Here is a 20,132-nt window from a genome sequence, read left to right on the forward strand (position 1 = left end):
CCATATCTCGATAAGAGGTGTCTTATCGAAAAAAGACTAAGAGGCAAAAAAGTTTTAAAAACATTGTGTTTAACTAATGGTACCGCAATAATAGTTTAATTGGAACGAACACAAACATTTGGGGGACTTAAAAGCACAAAACCCCCATAAACTTTTTATGTAAATATATTAAAAAAGAAGCCGCAACTCGATTAAAACTGGTTTATCAAAAAAATATTAAGAGGCAAAAAAGTTTTAAAAACATTGTGTTTAACTAATAGTACCACAACAATAATTTAATTGGAGCGTACATAAAAGTTTGGGGGGCTTTAAGGGAACAAAACCCCCATAAATTTTTTATGGGGTGCACAAATTTTACTATAATTTCTTTTTAAGATGTTCCTGCCATAAGGATGCCACATGGCCATTTTCGATAAAAAACATATAATAGTTTTCGATATACAGTAGAACCCGCTTATTGGAATAGCCTTCGTGCCAAGCAAACGTATTCCTATAACAGGGATATTCTAATAACCGATCATATGTGCCTAATAAAAAGGTTTTGGTACCTCAAGTTTCTATTCCTTAAACCGGGATATTTCTTTAACAGGTATTCTAATAAGCGGGTACGACTGTATTGGAAAAAATCAATTTTCATTTTGTAACTTCAAAGGGCTATAACTTTTTTTGTAGGCATATTTGTAATATGGTAAGTTAGGTTCAATCGAACTATTTTTGGTCACATAATATGTGGTTTAATTTATGACCTGTATTTTTGTTACACCCTGTACATTTGGGTGTCATATGCAGCAGCTTAACTTTTAAACTTTTAAACTTAATTACTAGGTAGACTATGCAATTTGCAATTTATTTAAATTTTGCAATTGATTAACTGTTTAACTTCATTATTATTATTATTTTTTAATTTATACTGACGATTTATGTAATTTTAGTAAATTGAATTGTAATTGTTTTGTTTTCTTCACTTTTTGTAAGCTTTGTCGATAAAATTGTACAATTTTTCATGACAATAAAGCATATTTCTATTTCTATGGTACTCAGTCCAGAAGATAAACTCAAATATTGAGGACCAAAAGTACTCGGTATAACTTAAAAAACCAACAACTAAAAATCGTTATGGCCTCATGGGTCAACATGCTCTAGACTCTAGAAGAGCTGCAACATAAATGGCAAGTTATCTAACTATGCCACACTGTACCACTGTACCACTGTAACAACTGTACCACATTTGGTACTCGTGCCAGTCAACCTGTTCTCAGCAAAAGTCAGCTTGTTCGTATAATTTTAAGGGGTCCAATAAGACATTTTCATCTCTGAAGACTAGAGTACTAATTATTATTGTTTTACTTTTTTAAACTATAGGTGCTTTCATCTTCCATGTGGTAATTTATAATTTTCTCGTTTTCTTTACCCAAAATTTCCTATACGCTTATTATTTCATTGATCATTATTTATTTTAACAGACATAAATATTTTTCTGCACTTGCAAAAATTGTTTACAAAAGTACCTATTGTTCAAAACCACAAAATTTGGGTTCCCAAAACAATTTTAAATCGAATGGGTTGTTTTTCTTTCTTAGTAAACCGCTATCAAATCATCAAATATTATTTTTCAAATTTTCGGTATATAAAGGCAATTTTTTTCATATTTCTTCAGTCTGTGAACTCAGTTAACATATTCGTTTATTGGACTAAAGAAGTACAGGTATGAAAATATTAGTATACTTATAATTTGCAAAATAGTAATATAAATATATATACAATTATTTTAGGCACCATTGTTGTTTAACATGTCTACCAGTGCTAAGAGAAATGTTGTCAAGCTCTTTGACAGACCAAAAGAGCTGGTCATCATGCCCAAAGGAGATGACAAAACTGTATTTGACGTTCCTAAAGAATATATCGTAAGTCTATTTGAAATTATGTACATTTAACTTTCTATGTACTATTGTTTTCTATATTATTAACTTTTGTACAAATTTTGATTTTTTCCTTTAATTTGGAGTAATAATCAATTGATTCTTCTCTAGAAAAATCTCCTTCAACTTACTAATTATTTTTTTCTTTGGCATCACTCAAGTATATTTCTAATGAAATATATGTACTTCTTCTTTTTCTTTTTCTTTTAGCATCATAACCCTGGATGGGTATTTGCCTGCCTGGCTATGTCCTTCCATTCAGATCTCTCTTGCGTCTAGTACCCTTCGTCTTCATTGTTAAATTCATAGTTTTCAGCTCGTCTTCCATATCATCCAACCATCTCCTTCTGGACCTTTCTGTTTCTCGCCTTCCTATCAGCTTCCATTGTAATATTGTCGTTAATAAGTAAATATTTAAACTTTGCAATATTATTTGTGGTGATATGCATCACCATTTTTTAATTCCAGTTTCTTTTCTGTATAGTACAGAATTAAATGTTTTTCTCTTATATTATGCATTATTTTTGTTCCATCTCTCACAATTAAACATGCTTGTCTTTGTTTTTTGCTCGGGTTTTTGTCTTCAAGTAGTCTGTGATATTTTCAATATACACCATTTTCTTCCTTAATTCTGTTGCTTATCTCTGCGCTATGTCAATTTTTTTGCTCAGGACTTTTTATTCTGTTTACTTTCATTTATTTATTTGTAAATTTACATCATTTATTGTGCTTATTTGATGTTTTGTTTCGTTCTGATTTATTATTAGTTCTCTGGTCTTTGCTTTTCTTCTGACCTTTCTTTAAACAATATATGTAGTTCTATGTTATGTTCACAACTTTCTTCCATAATTTACGTTAGTACGTGTATTGCATCTATTGCTGGTCTCCCCTATCAAAAACTCTGTGGGAACTGTCTTGTTTTTTCTTCTGTAGGAGTTCAGTCGGTTTCTTATAATTGTGGTTAGGATTTTATACGTTGTGTTTAGTAACATTAGAATTGTTGCACTTAGTTGAGTTCCTCAAAAAAATTGGTTTAATGAGTCCGTTTTTCGATTATGCAGGCATGTTTTCGTCCTTACAAATTTTGACCATTAGCTTGTACATCTGCTTCAGCAGTTACTCTTCTCCGTTTATGAGGTGAATTTTCGTCCTGAAGTTCGGTTATTTTTAGTCGCTTTGCTACATTATGAATTTTAGATAAGTTGGTGCCTCTCTTTCTCTATTTCAGTAACCCATTTGTACCAGCCTTTTTGTTAATTTTTAATCTTGTTTTTTGGTAATATATTGTTGTTTTATATCTTCGAACAATCGCCTTTGTTCTTATTATTTATTACTCTTACATTTGTTCAGAGTTCATGTCTGTATATATGTGTATAATACATAAATATTTAGTATAAACTAGATCTAACATATCTTTATTTTTAATCTATTCAGACAGATCAATACAAAAATGTTGGAAATCAGATTGTGTCTCGATTTGGAGAAGAAGCTGAAGGAGGTAAGATTCCTGTAAACACTATTTCCATTCCTCCATTGGGTGAGATTTTGGAGTTAAGAAGAGACGAGAATTTCTCTCTTTTCTTGCCGAAACACAGAAAAATTGCTGGACAACTTATTAACATTTACATAGGTAAGTTACTTTTATTCTAAATTAATCTACTTATTTACATATTTTATTTTTGTATGTATTTTTGGAACATAGCTGCATTTTGTTAAATTATTAAGTGGTTGTAAGTAATACTTCCTTTTTTCTATTTCTCTTGAAAACACAACTTTTTATGACAAACTTTCTAGTCTATTCTTTTACTTTATTATTCCCTTGATAATTTTTATGGCTTTACAAGGGTACTTAGGTCTGCTGTACTGCATCTTTTATGGGAAAAAACTCTAGGAATGTCTCTTCTTTAATAAGAAAAAATATCTTTGATAATAAATCTGACTACGTTTACACTCAGTAATGCTTTGCTAAGTTATCATCAGCATCATCAACCCGTACTCGTCCACTGCTGGACATAGGACTCCCTCAGCTCTTTCCATTTTTCTCTGTTTTGTGCGGCTTGCATCCAGTTGCTGACAATACGCTTCAGATCGTCAGCCCATCTGGTTGGTGGTCATCGTCTGCTCCGTAGTGCTTCTTCTCGTGGCCTCCACTCGACAATACGTTTTGTCCATCGGTTGTCTGACAATCTGGCGACGTGTGCTGCCCAATTGTGTCCGTTGTTTTTGTTCTATGACGTATTCCTTCATTTGGTATTCGGTCCCTCAGTACCTTTTTATTCACTACCTTTTTTGTGAGTGTTAATGTTTCCGCTCCATAACTGAGTACAGGCAATACACACTGGTCAAAGATTTTCCTTTTCAGGCATATGGGTAAGTCCGATTTAAATACATAGCTCAGTTTACCAAGCGCTGTCCAGGCTAATCCTATGCGACGTGGGAGCTCGCACGTCTGATTATCTCTTACCAACCGAATTTCATGTCCCAAGTACTTATAAGATGCAGTCTGCTCAATATCCATTCCACAACAACAATAGTACGATTTAGCACCAGATTAGTTATTATTTGCGTCTTGTTGATATTAATCTTTAGTCCGACCTCTAAGGAAGCGTGATATAACTTGTTCAACATTATTATTGCATCATCCATACGATCGGCTATAAGGACGATGTCATCTGCGAATCTTAAATGACTGAGCTTCTCTCAATTTATATTTGTATCATATTCGTTCAGATCTGCCTTCTTAAAGGTGTGTTCTAAAAGGGTTGTGAACAGCTTTGGTGAGATGAAGTCTCCTTGTCGTACTCCTCGCTGCATACAGAATTTATTAGTTTGTTGATCAGAGAGTCTTCCGCTAGCAGTTGAATTGTGGTAGATATATTTTATCATGTTAGTGTAGCGATGGTCTATTCGGCATTCTGTCAATGCTAGTCCACGAATATCAGTGCCAATGGTTTGTTGTATTCCGCCGACTTCTCTATCAAGTTTTTTATTACCAGTAAGTGGTCGTTAGTGCTATATCCGGATCTAAACCCAGCTTGTTCTCTAGGCTGATAGAAGTCTAACTTAGCCTCCAGTCTTTTTTGTTAATTTTTGTGAAAAGTTTATATATGTGTGATAGCAGACTGGATAGGACGGTAGTGTTATCCAGTCTGCAATAAACCTGGATAATTTTATTTCCACTTTGTTTGATTGCCTCGATCACTACTCCGTCATCGCCAGGGGATTTAGTATTTTTCATTTCTGAAAGTGTCTTTTTAACTTCGTATGGTGTTACTTCTGGCATTAATTCTGATCCCTGGTTTGTTATTTTGGGTAGGGGCTGATCTTGCCTTACGTTGGTGCTCTCATACATTTCTCGATAAAACGATTCGACAGCCTTAAGGATTTCGGCTCTATCCGTAGCAATGTTGTTGTCTTTGTTTCTTCTTCTGTACATATTTTTGTTGCCAATGTTATTCGTATTTCGCCGCAAAAAGTCATAGCATAGTTTATTTCTCTGCTCTTTTTTTTCTACTTCTCAATCCAAGAGTGTTCAAATGTCGTTTTCTCCTCCTCCTCGATCCTAATCACTTATAGGGAGGGATATGGTAATACCATCAAATTTTATAATTTCTTTCCATCGTTCTTTGTTCTGGGCTAGTTGTTCGGCATCTTGAATTCATCGGTTGATGAGTGCTTTTGTTTGATCGACCTAACGGTTTGAAAAGCTTTTCCTCGGTCTTTTTCATTTAACTCAGCCCTAGATGATAATTTTTCCATCGTGCCTTTTCTTCTGACAATCTGTCCAAATTACTGTAAGTATCAATGTTGTATTTTTTAAATAGACCAGGAAGGATCTGTTTTTAGGTGGATGTGAGAGGTGGCATTCGGATTTTTGCGGATAAAGTTAGGCGATAACTTCGTTAATAGTAATTGACTTATGCTCCTTCTTAAATATGCCCGGAATATTATTAAAAAAAAATAAAATATTAAAAAATTTCAAAAAATTTCGTTATTTTCTATTTTCTTTGCTTTTAACTTTAAAACGATTCATTTTGTAACAAAGTCGTATAGGAATAAAACAAAGATAATTAAATTTTCTATCAGATACGATTGGTTAAAAATGTCATAATTTAACACCCTTGCTGCAAAATAGCAATAAATATAAAATAAGGGGGCAAAACAAGCCTGTCTTTATTCAATGTTTTTCCATCACTTAGGCTACACTTGGAACCTTCCTAATTCGCTTTGAACATTTTTGTAATGTGCTAAAACCGTCTACCAAATTTCATTAAAATTGACTTACTAGATTTTGCATAATAATTTTGCAATCTAAACTTTTTTTAAAAAATTAAAATTTTTTAAAGTCTTGCCCAACAAAAACTGGAACATACAAAGATTTGTCAATTTTTTTACATATAAAGAAGTACTCCACCTATCTTATGCACTTTACAGAATTGAAATCGGAATATTTAAGCGGCCTCAGCAATGTTTTAAATTTATAAACAATTTTTTGGCTTATAAACAAATTAGTGCTGTGGCCAGGAGAGGGTGCTGCGGGCTCCTTTATTTAGATGGACTTACCCAAGTTTTTTTTATATATATTTTGATCCGTAGAACACGAATTTTTTGGGTAACAGTTGATCCGGATGTCGATAAGATTGTTATAAACAAAGAACTTGAGGAATTGCATAAAATCAATTTTTTGCAAAATAAAACATTTTTTGTATTTCTTGGGTAATTCTAAGCAAAAAATGTTCTTACAAGTTTTTTCGTAGGATGCATAGTTTTCAAGATAAACGCGGTGGAACTTTAAAAAAATCGAAAAATTGCAATTTTTGAACGCGAATAACTTTTGATTAAAAAATAAATTAGCAATTCTGCTGACAGCATTTTAAAGTTTAAGTCAAATTATACCGGTTTTAATGATTTACATTGCTAAAAATTAATTTTTTTATTATTAAATAAAGCTATTGGTTTATAAGCCAAAAAATTGTTTATAATTTTAAAACATTGCTGAGGCCCCTTAAATATTCCGATTTTAATGCTGTAAAGTGTATTAGATAGGTAAAGCACCTCTTTATATTTAAAAAAATTAGCCAACTTCTAAATAGTGTACTTTTTGTTCAGAAATATTTTAAAAAAATTTAACTTTTTTAAAAACATTTAGATTGCAAATTTATTATGCAAAATCTATTATGCCGATTTTAATAAAATTTGGTAGACCGTTTAAGTAAGTTATAAGAATTTTTAAGCGAATTACTAAGGTTCTAAGTACCACCAAAGGGGTTAAGAAACATTGAATAACAACAGGCGTATTTTGCCCCCTTATCTTGTATTTATTGCTATATTGCAGAGAAGGTAATATGTACCTTAAAATATTTTTGACTAGTCGTATATCATACAAAATTCAAGTATCTTTATTTTATTTTTCTACGACTTTGTTCCAAAACGAACCGTTTTAAAGTTATAAGCGAAGAAACCAGAAAAAAATCGATGTTTTTCGAAATTTTTAAATATTTTAATTTTTTATTAATGTTCTGGGCATATTTGAGAAGGAGAATAAGTCAATTATTATTACTGAAGGTGTCACCTAACTTTATCTGCAAAAATCCGAACGCCACCTCTCACATCCAAAAATATACGTTTTTGTACAGATTAGTCCTGGTCTATAACCAAACCTTTTATATTGACTTGTTCATATCGCTTATATCTACCTGTTTTTTCCAACATATTTTTCTCTAAAATGCTGGCCACTCACTTACGGATATCGAAGAGGCCGTATGCTGGCCACTCACTTACGGATATCGAAGAGGCCGAGCGACTGACAGGCGGTTAATTGAAGCCAAAATCACCACATACACGCAGTTTTCGTAAAGGCGGTGGCACGCTCGATCACAAAACTTCATGTGTGTGGCGTCTCAACTGCAGTTCATTAACTTAACTACTCAAATAACGGCCTTCAGTCCTGGCCTGCATGCCATGGCCTCTTCGATATCCGTAAGTGAGTGGCCAGCATAACAGGCGGTTAATTTAAGGCTAAATCACCACATACACGCAGTTTTCGTAAAGGCGTTGGCACGCTCGATCACAAAACTGCATGTGTGTGGCGTCTCAACTGCAGTTCATTAACTTAACTACTCAAATAACGGCCTTCAGTCCTGGCCTGCATGCCATGGCCTCTTCGATATCCGTAAGTGAGTGGCCAGCATAAGTTCTCTCTCGGGATATCATTGTCTTCAACTCTTTTTTAGAAGGTACCAATTTTAGTATGTTTAGAACTTGCGATCTAAATTTTTAACTTATTTGGTTATTCATTCACTCTTGTCACGTTTTCCTTGTTGAGGCAGTGAATATTAAAACGAAACACTGGTAAATTAGATGTCAACCATTGCCAATTTACATTTTCTCGTTTTGTTTTAGGCATGCGCAACGTTGATGATCTTCTCTCGGTTGCTGTATATACCAGAGACCGTGTTAATCCTTACTTGTTCAACTATGCTCTTTCGGTTGCATTGTTGCATAGAACTGATACCCAGGACGTCGACTTGCCATCCTTCATTAGGTCGTTCCCCGACAAATATGTCGACAGTAAAGTATTCGCCAAGGCTAGGGAAGAAGCCAACATTGTGCCTACCAATTCAAGGGTAAGAAACTGTTTTATTTAAATTAATTATTAAAAAATATACAAATATTTATAATTTTAGACACCAATTGAAATACCAAGAGATTTCACTGCCTCCAACCTGGAACCAGAACATCGTTTAGCTTACTTCAGAGAAGATTTGGGAATTAATCTTCACCATTGGCATTGGCATTTGGTTTATCCATTCGAAGCTGCTTTCGATGTGGTCAATAAGAATAGGAGAGGAGAACTTTTCTATTACATGCATCAACAAATTGTTGCTAGGTTAGTATAAGATTTTTTTATATTAAAAATATCCTAGTATCGAAATGTATGTAATTCAATAGGAAAGATTACAATCTTCTTATTTATTAAGCTCCTTGCCAATCCAAGTCATTGATAAAAAAATGTTATTTTTTTTTTATAGACTAAGGGTTTCCACAGTTTTTACTTCACTCAACCATTTTCTCCAGTTTTTTCTTGTTTTGCCAGTCCCCTTCCTGCACATTTTTCCTTTCCATTGCTCCGTCCACTTCAACTCCGAAAAAGTACTCTTCTGCTTTTCTGTTCAGTAGGGTTTTGATTGTTCTTTTTACCTCAGCTAGACTTAATAGGATTTCATCATCTGTAAAGCTTTCTATTCCGTCTATTTCTGATGCTTTAAATTGGAGAGGGTTTTCGGTTAACACTTTTTTAACGTATTCTTGCCATTAGTTTTCTTTAATTCTTCAAATCTTGAGTTTCTCTGTTTTATGTCTTTGGAACGGCATTAAAGTAGCCCTGACGCTGAATTTCTCGTTCCTCCTACCTACTGTTCTATCTCTGTGCATGTTTCCCCATACTTTTTTTCATTTGCCACTTTTATTTTTAATTCTTTATTTTTTTTGTGTATAGCTCCAAGTCTTAATAGTTTTTAGTGTTTAGGTATTTTTTTTCTTATCTTATATGCATTTCAGTGTGTCTTTTTTCTAAAATGCTAAAATTTGTGGTTTAAACATATGGTTTTATAAAAGTTAAATGGTTTGTTCTGTATCCATCATTTGACCACATAAAAAAACGCAAAGTAATTAATAAAATATTTTATCGCCAACCGTCACAGTCACTCATTTGCGGCAGTAAAGTAACACTTTATTGTACCGAAAGAAGAATTTTACTTTACCTGCAGCGATTAATTGAGTTTGAATGTAAATTGTCGATTTACATCAATCGGCAGTAATCGATTATTTATTTGGGTTATTTTACAATTTATTTACTCTAATTATTAAAAATATTGTATACAATTTATGACATTGTTAATTAAATTTATGTCAAAAAGTGAAATTCTGGAGTATTTTGTAATTATATTCATATAAAATAAATCAAAACTTTACCGATTTACTAATTGTTCAATATTGATAACTACCGATTAAAAATCGAAAGCTGCCATCATGCAAAAGTCATATGTCATCACTGTCATGAAATTTTTATTAACTCTAAAATTAAAAAAATTCTTAAATTGTAAGTGTTAAAACCAACATCAAATTGTTGGCAATAAAATTTTGTATGCACCACGTCAGTAAAGAATCCTTATCGAACTCGTCTGTTATTCGCCTCGCTCGCTACGCTCGCTCTGCTCATAATATCAGACTCGTTCGATAAAAAGTAACTTTACTGACTTGGTACATAAATAACTATTACATAAGTTACCTTTTTTGTTTCAGATATAATTTTGAACGTCTCTGCCATGGGTTAAAACGAGTCGAAAGATTCATTGACTGGAGAAAAGCAATCCCTGAAGCTTATTTCCCAAAACTAGACAGCTTGGTGTCTAGCAGATCTTGGCCCGCTCGTGTAGCAAACCAGAAACTGTCCAACCTTAGAAGAGAAACTGATCAGATTACTCAAGATATCGATGATCTCGAAAGATGGAGGGACAGAATCTTTGACGCCATTCATTCTGGAAATGCTAGAAGGGTATGGATATTCTCAGTAATATTGAATTTGCTTATTTAACCATTTTTGTTTTCAGGCTGACGGAACCAACGTTGCGCTTACTGAAAACGAAGGTATTGATACTTTGGGAAATATGATTGAATCCAGCATCCTTTCTCCCAACAGAGAATTCTACGGAGACATGCACAATATGGGACACGTCTTTATTTCTTATATTCATGACCCAGATCATAGACATCTTGTAAGTTTTAATATAATTCTAAACTTTATTAAAATATTTAGATTATGTGCTCTATTGTACCTTAATTTTTGCAATCTGTTATTTAAAGGAGTCATTTGGTGTCATGGGTGACTCAGCCACAGCTATGCGAGATCCTGTATTCTACAGATGGCATTCTTATATTGATGACATCTTCCAGCAATTCAAGTCTACATTGCCGAGGTATACCGAAGCCCAGGTAATATAACTATTTTATTTTTTCTCTATAAAACAATTTTATGATATTTTAAACTTTTAGCTAAGTAACCCTGGAGTTACTGTTGAGAGTGTCAGCATAGAATCAGGAGGTACACGTAACGCCTTGAATACATTCTGGCAACAATCTGATGTAGATCTCTCCAGAGGTATGGACTTCCAACCACGTGGTCCTGTCTTCATTAGGTTTACTCACCTTAACCACCAGGCATACAATTACCGTGTCGTTGTAAATAACTCTGGAGCTGCCAAACAAGCAACCTGCAGAATATTTATGGCTCCCAAATTCGATGAAAGGGGCAATCCATGGTTATTCAGGGATCAAAAGAATATGTTCATTGAACTCGACAGATTCAGAGTTAATTGTAAGTTTATTTTTACTAACACTTTAAGCTATTTTAATTCTTTTGAACGTAATTACTCTTTGACTGTCTACTAGGGATGGGAAAAACCTACCGATTTAAACCTAAAACCGGTTTTTTTACTTCGCAATAACCGGTTTTACCGGTTATTTTTTTGTCCCGGTTATAACCGGTTTTTTCTTTTTAAAGAAAAAACCGGTTATTAGGGTTTTACGGTGATTAGGATTAGGTTAGGTATTATTTGGGATCCCAATCATAATTATTATTCTCAAGCAACTATTCCAAACAAAACCATAATGCAAATTTTATTTTATTTTATAAATACAGAAGCGAACTGAAAGTGCAATCTCACATCAGCTAGCAGAATCAGTTATGAAGTTTTATTTAATATTTCCTTGAAAAGGTATTTGTAATCATAATATTTACATAAGAAGTGTCTGTTTGAATTAGACGCAAGCCAAACATCATCTATTTTTCACACTAAACTCTTAACTCTTGACATTGAAAGTCGGTGAATGATTTTATCTGATTACCAAAAATAATGCTCTGCCTATGCATATCGTACCTATTACTGATTACGAATACGAATCTCTAAGAATTTCCCTACGTTTTCAAAACGATACACCCATACAGGAAGTATTAAATGAGTTAAAATGTACCTATTCTAGAAATATATACAAACGTGTTAAAAGTAATACATGATAAATTTTTTTTGATGGTAGCAAAAATAAAAGATATATTGCATTATCCAATTTATTTTTAAGTAAAATATTTATGTTGATATTATGTTTTTTTTTAAATCCCATTTCAAAGAGTCTGGGAAATTTTTTATAAGTTGAAATGGTTGGGGAATTTTTTGATTTTGGGAGGAGAGGAAAATTGTAATTGTAAATGTAACTTTGTAACCTATTGGATTAAAAAAACCGAAAACCGGTTTTTCCAAAAACCGGTTTTTTGGCCGGTTATAACCGCCAGGTTAAACCGTAAGCAAAAAAAACCGGTATAACCGAAAACCGGTTTTTTGTCAAAAACCGCCATCCCTACTGTCTACAAAACACTAATAAGTCCAGTGCTAACATATGGTTCAGAAACTTGGTCAGTTACGCAGAATGACCATAAACTGCTCAAACGTTTTGAGCGAAAAATCCTAAGACGAATATATGGAGGCATAAAAGAACAAGGTTTGTGGAGCAGGCGTTACAACTTTGAGTTATATAGAAGTTTTGGAGAACCTGACGTTGTAAGATTCAATAAGGTAGCACGCCTTGGATGGATAGGTCACGTAAGCAGACGACAGGAAGATGCCATATTCAGAAAAGTTTTTGACCGAAGAGGGCCGATAGGACAACGAGCAAGAAAAAGACCGAGACTTAGGTACCAAGACAACTTAGAAAATTAAAATCTATTGGAATTAGAGCATGGAAGAGAGTTGCCAGAGACAGGGGCGAATGGAGAATTGTTCTGAAGAAGGTTTTGGCTCATAAAGAGCTGTAACGCGACTAATGATGATGATGATGATGAACGTAATTACTGATATTGGGGCAATTTTCCACCATTTTGTTTATTACTGCTTAATTAATTACCTTTTTTTATTCTAGTGAGACAAGGTTCGAACACAATCACTCGCGCTTCAACTGATTCATCTGTTACTATTCCGTTTGACAGAACCTTCAGAGATTTGGACACCAGCAGACCTGATGGTGGAAACAACTTGGCTCAATTCAACTTCTGCGGTTGTGGCTGGCCACAACACATGTTAATTCCAATGGGTAATACCGACAATCCAGGATTCAGATGCGAGCTCTTTGTTATGATTTCAAATATCGATGATGACAGGGTATGTATAATTATATACTAAGGGTTTCCACAGTTTTCACTGTATTCCTTCACTCAGCCGTTCTCTCTAGCTCTTTATGCTTTTCTAGCCCCTTACTGCAGATTTTTTCTTTCCACTGCTTCATTTACTTAATCCTTGGAAGTTCTTCGGGGTCTGCCTCTCTTCCTTCTACCTATCGGGCTCAACTCCCATCTGCCATCGGGTTGTTTTGTTTATCCACTCTTTTTTCTGCTCTTCTGACATATTCGTACCAGTTTAATCTCTTCTGTTCGATGTAGTCTATTATGTACGAGTTTATTCCTATTCTTTTCTTAATCTCTGTTAGTCGTTTTACCTTCTTGTTGTTCTGCAGCCTCTCCTTAAGAACTCCATCTGTGTTGCTCTTGTTTTGAGATTGAGTTACTTCTTGTCATGGTGTTATATACTCTTCTTGTCATGGTGTTATATACTCTTCGTCTTTTTTGTATACTGATGTTCTTATCCCACATTAGCGAATTCAATTTTCGTATGCAGTTTCTTTTTATCTTAATCTATATTTTATATCTTCTTTATCTGTTTCTTTGTTTGATATTATAAATACTTGTACTTGTCTGTTCATTTGATTTCTATATCTGTGTCTATTCCCAACTCTTCCTTTGAGACGGTGTTGTTCCGTGCTTTGTATATTCCTGTTCCAGGTTTCTCATCATAAAACTGAGGTCATCTTCGTCTTGTGCATCACTATTTTTGGTCGTCAGAAAAACTTAGGGTATATACAGGGTGGTTCATCTTATTCGCCTCGGTCTCTGTACGGAAAACCACTTGATATTTAAAAAAAATCTTCACAGAACTATACAGGGCCTTTAATACTACAACCTAAAAATAATGTGAATTATACAGAGTGTTCAAAAAAAGAGTGGTATATCAAAGTTATATTTTTTCTTATAGAATGCCCTATATCTGATGACATTATTAAATTAACCTTAAAAAATAAGCTATACTTTCATAAGGGTTCCCTATACCTAAATACAGGGTGTTTTGATTTATTTCGATTTTTATAAAAATGTAAGGTTTTAGAAAAAAATAAATATCTACGAATCTAAGAAGCAGTAACAAATTCTTTCTTGGATCTTAATAATAGACTATTTAGCATACTTAAACAGATGCTTATTGCAACAAAATTTCTTACAGGGTGGTCAAAATATGAGATTGTTCTATTAACAAATTCAAGCTGTAATAACTTACTTATTTTAAATGGAACACCCTGTATCTTACAAGTTTATCGCGTAGAAAATTTACTTAGCTTTCAATTTATATTAGGGTTTCCTATACCTATCTTTTTACAGGGTGGTCAAAATATTAGATTGTTCTATTAACAAATTCAAGCTGTAATAACTTACTTATTTTAAATAGAATACCCTGTATCTTACTAGTCTATCGCGTAAAAAATTTACTTAGCTTTCAATTTGTATTAGGGTTTCCTATACCTATCTTTTTACAGGGTGGTCAAAATATTAGATTGTTCTATTAACAAATTCAAGCTGTAATAACTTACTTATTTTAAATGGAACACTCTATATATTACTAGTCTATCGCGTAAAAAATTAACTTAGCTTTCAATTCGTATTAGGGTTTCCTATACCTATCTCCCTTCATTTTTTAAAGATTTAAAGATTTCCTAATTTGTAAGCTTTAAAAATTAGAATTAAGTACCTATGTCCTGCTTATGTACAACACATCACCAACACCGGCAATATACTTAGACAAGATACTGTCATTATAAAATTTTCATTGTTATCATGCAATCACACAGAGTGTTGTATTATTTTAGTTGATTTTGGCCTACATGTGACATTTAATAATATGTTTACATTAAACTGCATACCCTATATTAGATGCCGTATTCTGGAAGAGATTTAAATTATATTTCATTCCGTATAAGTATTTTCCATATCTTAACCCAACGGTTATTAAGTAAATTTAAGAACACCACTTTTTGTTTGAATCTTTGAATTGCAATTACAAACAATTAAATGCAATGGCTACTTTGACTTTGACGAAAACGAGCCTATTATACAAAAATATGTAAAAATGGGTATTTACAGAATAACATGGGAATTTATATTTACAGAATAACATGTGCATTGAGAATGTTTACATGGAATTGAAGATATTTTAAATATCTTCCATTATAAAGAATAGAATATCGAGTATGTCATTTAAAATAAGAACACTCTGTGTGATTACATGATAAAAATGTGAATTTTATTAATGAAACTATCTTGACTAAGATATTTAAGTATATTGTCGGTGTTGCTGATGTATTGTACATAACCACGACATAGGTACTTAATTCTAATTTTTAAAGCTTACAAATTAGGAAATCTTTAAATATTTAAAAAATGAAGGGAGATAGGTATAGGAAACCCTAATACGAATTGAAAGCTAAGTTAATTTTTTACGCGATAGACTAGTCAGAAACAGGGTGTTCCATTTAAAATAAGTAAGTTATTACAGCTTGAATTTGTTAATAGAAAAATCTAATATTTTTACCACCCTTTAAAAAGATAGGTATAGGAAACCCTAATACAAATTGAAAGCTAAGTAAATTTTCTACGCGATAGACTAGTAATATACAGGGTGTTCTATTTAAAATAAGTAAGTTATTACAGCTTGAATTTGTTAATAGAACAATCTGATCTTTTGACCACCCTGTAAGAAATTTTTTTGCAATAAGCATCTGTTTAAGTATGCTAAATAGTCTGTTATTAACATCCAAGAAAGAATTTGTTACTGTTTCTTAGATCCGTAGATATTTATTTTTTTTTCTAAAACCTTACATTTTTATAAAAATCGAAATAAATCAAAACACCCTGTATTTAGGTATAGAAAACCCTTATGAAAGTATAGCTTATTTTTTAAGGGCAATTCAATAATGTCATCAGATATAGGGCATTCCATAAGAAAAAATATAACTTTGATGTACCACTCTTTTTTGGAGCACCCTGTATAATTCACATTATTTTCAGATTATAGTATTAAAGGCCGTGTATAATTTTGTAAAGAAATTTTTTTAAAATATTAAGTGGTTTTCCGTACAGATACCGAGGCGAATAAGATGAACCACCCTGTAGATATTTGTTCCTTACTGGTATACCCATTCCTTCGCACTTTCTTCTCCATGGTTTCAGAGACGAATATTTTGAACAGGGTAGGGGATGTGAAGCAGCCCTGTAGCAGTCCCATTGGCGTCTTAAAGGGACTGCATAATCTATTGCCCCTTTTGATAGCTACTTTGTTATTCTTTTAGAATGCTTTTACTGCTTTTTAATATAAATACATAGAGGGTATGTAAAATACATTTAAATCTGAAATGGTTTTATGCTAACTGATGTTTCTTATATTTACAGATTGACCAAGACATTACTGGAATTTGCAACGATGCCGACTCATTCTGTGGTGTTAAGGACCGTTTGTACCCAGACCGTCGTTCCATGGGTTTTCCATTTGACAGACAACCTAGACAAGGAGTTGACACTTTGCAGCAATTCCTTACTCCCAACATGAGAGTTCAAGATGTTGTTATTCGATTTTCCAACAGGACTTTCAGGCCAAGACAGAACAATTAATTCAATATTTTTTCTAAATGTTAAAGATTGATACTGCTATAAGACTAAATAAAACGTATTAAACTAAACTGTTTACTCGTCGTTATTTATTAAACAAATATCCCCAATTTTTTATTTTATTTTCCAGTCTCTAAAATCCGAATAGCTATGATGATTGCCGACCTCCGTCGTGTAGATAGCACTTAAAGAAGAAGAAGTGGAGCAGCAATTTTCATAAGGAATAAAATGAGGGAAGAGAAATGAAAATTGCTGTTCAGCCGCTTAAGTGATAAGTGATAAGCAACTCGTTTTCATAGGACAGGAACATAGTTTTTTAATGTCACAATTTGGTGCTTTAAATGAGTTTCATTCAAGATGCTTAGGCTGCTATAAAAACATATAAAAGTAGTTCTAGTTTCGCTAATTATGCACGACGTCAGGAAGTACGGGCTAAAACAAAAATATTTTAAGACTACATAAATGCCAAAGAAAGTTGGAAAATCTGGTGTTCATCCTTAAATAGAAATATGCCTATAATAATAAGTGAAATGAAGCAAGAAGAATGCAAAGGAAATGTACTCCAAGTATTAATCACCTTAATCATGATTTTGTTGAAGATTTTTTTTTTGACAAAATAGGACCTCCATCAATTTAGAATGCTATAAAGCTGAAAAATAATCTTGTAACTTCAACTCACTTTCTTCTAAATCTATTTAAACAGGAAGATCTTAACGTTGCACTAATTTAATAGGTCTAGTACCTTTCGGGTTACGATGATATTTAAAGATCCCATGCTTACACAATATCCGGATATAGTTAAACATATACTACTTAGTACTTCCATTTATATTCTTTTTAACGATGCAGGAACTGATGTACTAACAACAGTTAGGTATTGTGTTACCAACCCTACCAGATAAAGATCCCAACTTGGTACAATGTTATAGGCGAATCTCTTTTGAAGGCTTTAGAAATAATTATCAAAGTTAGATTAGAATGGTGGATAACCAAACATTAGCCATACATTAGTTTGGCCAAACATTAAAATATTACCACCTCATCAATAGCTACTGGGTACTACCTTATTTTGTTTGGTATTTCGCCTTCCTTCAATCCTCCCTATGTTAGCATCCTATTTTATATCCTATTTTAATGAATCCTGTTCTATTTAAAATAGTTTACAAGAATAAAAAACCGCTAAACGCCGTAAAAATGAGTGGCGCATACAATATTCCAGCTACAAAAGATCTGATATGAGTATTACGTGGCGCGAAAATGTATTTACATTTTGATGAAAAACAAAATTCTAGTTTTATTTTAAAAGATTTTTTCATAATATTTGCCTAATTTGAAGTAAAACGCGCCACAAAAGAGTAACTTTGATACAATTTGAAATTTTTAAACTCTTTTGTGGCGCGTTTACTTCAAATTTAGCAAATATTAAGAAAAATTCTTTTAAAATAAAACTAGTATTTTGTTTTACATCAAAATGAAAATACATTTTCGCGCCACGTAATATTCATATCAGGTCTTTTGTAGCTGGAATATTGTAAGCGCCACTTATTTTTACGGCGTTTAGCGGTTTTTTAGTCTTGTATCATGAGTTTTTCAAAGTTATTTATTAATTAAATGTAAAAAGTTGAATGCAATGTTTCTCGATTACACGTTAAGTTTTAGAAATGATCGCCTTTGTCGCATTATCTCCCAAATGTACACTAGATTTTTTTTCTATTCGAAATAGATTGAAAAAAATATTGGGATGGCCGGTAAATGAACTCGGATTGCCAGTTGCCAGATCAAATTAGCGTCGTAATAGCTACAACTACATAAACCATTTAGGGAATAATCGTTAATTGGATTATACTTTTGTAGCTTAATAACTTCTAAACGGCTTAACCGATTTTGTTCACTAAACATGAGTTTGAAACGTATTGACAAGTAATATCTTATGCATCTAAGGTCAAGTATAATAACTGAAGCTATTACAGGAATTATTGAGCTTGAAAAACCGTTTTTCCCATAAGAAATAGATTTGATCACATTTACGAAGCCTATAAGTTAAAAATTAGAATTTTCCCGGATATAAGGTATACACCGTTAGATTCGTCTGGAGTCCTTCTACAAACGCCCAGTTATTTGCGTAATCCTTAGGTTGAAATTTTGAGTAATTGTCGAAAAACCAAAATTTTCAAAGTTTAATTTTTCAGTTTTTCGGATGTACTGAGCCGTGTGTATGTCTGATCCTGACAGATTAGACACCATTTGAAAGCTTAACTCAACGCTATTGATTTGCTGTATTCACTGTTCTCCTGTCTCTTCTTGAACCGAAGACATATACTGCCAAAAAATATGCCGTTTTGTACTTACCAAGTCCTATAGCTGGCTTATGGGTAGTCAAAACTCACAAACTACACCGGTTCTGAATCGGCCCTAACCCCCTCTTCAAACACAGAAAAAAAATTCAGATCGGTTTAACTTTTCCACACACATACATACATACATACATACATACATACATACATACATACATACATACATACATACATACATACATACATACATACATACATACATACATACATACATACATACATACATACATACATACATACATACATACATACATACATACATACATACATACATACATACATACATACATACATACATACATACATACATACATACATACATACATACATACATACATACATACATACATACATACATACATACATACATACATACATACATACATACATACATACATACATACATACATACATACATACATACATACATACATACATACATACATACATACATACATACATACATACATACATACATACATACATACATACATACATACATACATACATACATACATACATACATACATACATACATACATACATACATACATACATACATACATACATACATACATACATACATACATACATACATACATACATACATACATACATACATACATACATACATACATACATACATACATACATACATACATACATACATACATACATACATACATACATACATACATACATACATATATACATACATACATACATACATACATATCCACAAACATTTTCCCTTTTTTAAATAAAAATTCACTCATATTTCAGAGCTCGGTAGCTTTTGAACGGTACAACCGATTTTCAAAATTAGACATGCATTGGAAAGGCAATGATCGCTTCTATTAGAAGCCGTAAAGGTCGGAGTTAAGTTTTCGAAGTTTTTGGGAGTTTTGGGGACGAGAACGAAAAACAGACCCTAAATAGGAAGGGCCGTAAAATCCTCAACCTTTTACCAAAATGGATGGTTGACATATGAATGGGTGAGTCTTTTCCTGAACTTTAAGATGGGAGTTGGCACAGTTTTCAATT

General features: G+C 32.8%; 2 protein-coding genes across 2 annotated transcripts in view; one reads left to right on the forward strand and one right to left on the reverse strand.

Moving 5' to 3' along the window:
* Nucleotides 1-20,132, reverse strand: part of LOC126886334 (uncharacterized) — a 121,017-nt gene that overhangs the window by 68,432 nt on the left and 32,453 nt on the right. The gene's annotated exons all lie outside the window — the stretch shown is intronic.
* Nucleotides 1,610-16,805, forward strand: LOC126887456 (phenoloxidase 1-like). Its single transcript, XM_050654997.1, has 11 exons — nucleotides 1,610-1,705; nucleotides 1,773-1,904; nucleotides 3,354-3,549; nucleotides 8,322-8,545; nucleotides 8,606-8,808; nucleotides 10,224-10,476; nucleotides 10,532-10,696; nucleotides 10,785-10,913; nucleotides 10,974-11,295; nucleotides 12,891-13,129; nucleotides 16,519-16,805. The coding sequence occupies exons 2-11, from the start codon at nucleotides 1,791-1,793 to the stop codon at nucleotides 16,735-16,737; spliced, it is 2,064 nt and encodes a 687-aa protein (XP_050510954.1). The 5' UTR covers nucleotides 1,610-1,705; nucleotides 1,773-1,790; the 3' UTR covers nucleotides 16,738-16,805.

Source organism: Diabrotica virgifera, chromosome 6, assembly GCF_917563875.1.
Source record: "Diabrotica virgifera virgifera chromosome 6, PGI_DIABVI_V3a".
NCBI classification, from domain to species: domain Eukaryota; kingdom Metazoa; phylum Arthropoda; class Insecta; order Coleoptera; family Chrysomelidae; genus Diabrotica; species Diabrotica virgifera.

Bases quoted from the DNA above. Each gene is read 5' to 3' on its own strand.
- LOC126887456 (XM_050654997.1), top strand. From the start codon at position 1,791: ATGTCTACCAGTGCTAAGAGAAATGTTGTCAAGCTCTTTGACAGACCA. The intron at 1,905-3,353 runs GTAAGTCTATTT...TAATCTATTCAG, and splicing joins ACGTTCCTAAAGAATATATC to ACAGATCAATACAAAAATGT. The intron at 11,296-12,890 runs GTAAGTTTATTT...TTTTTATTCTAG, and splicing joins CGACAGATTCAGAGTTAATT to TGAGACAAGGTTCGAACACA.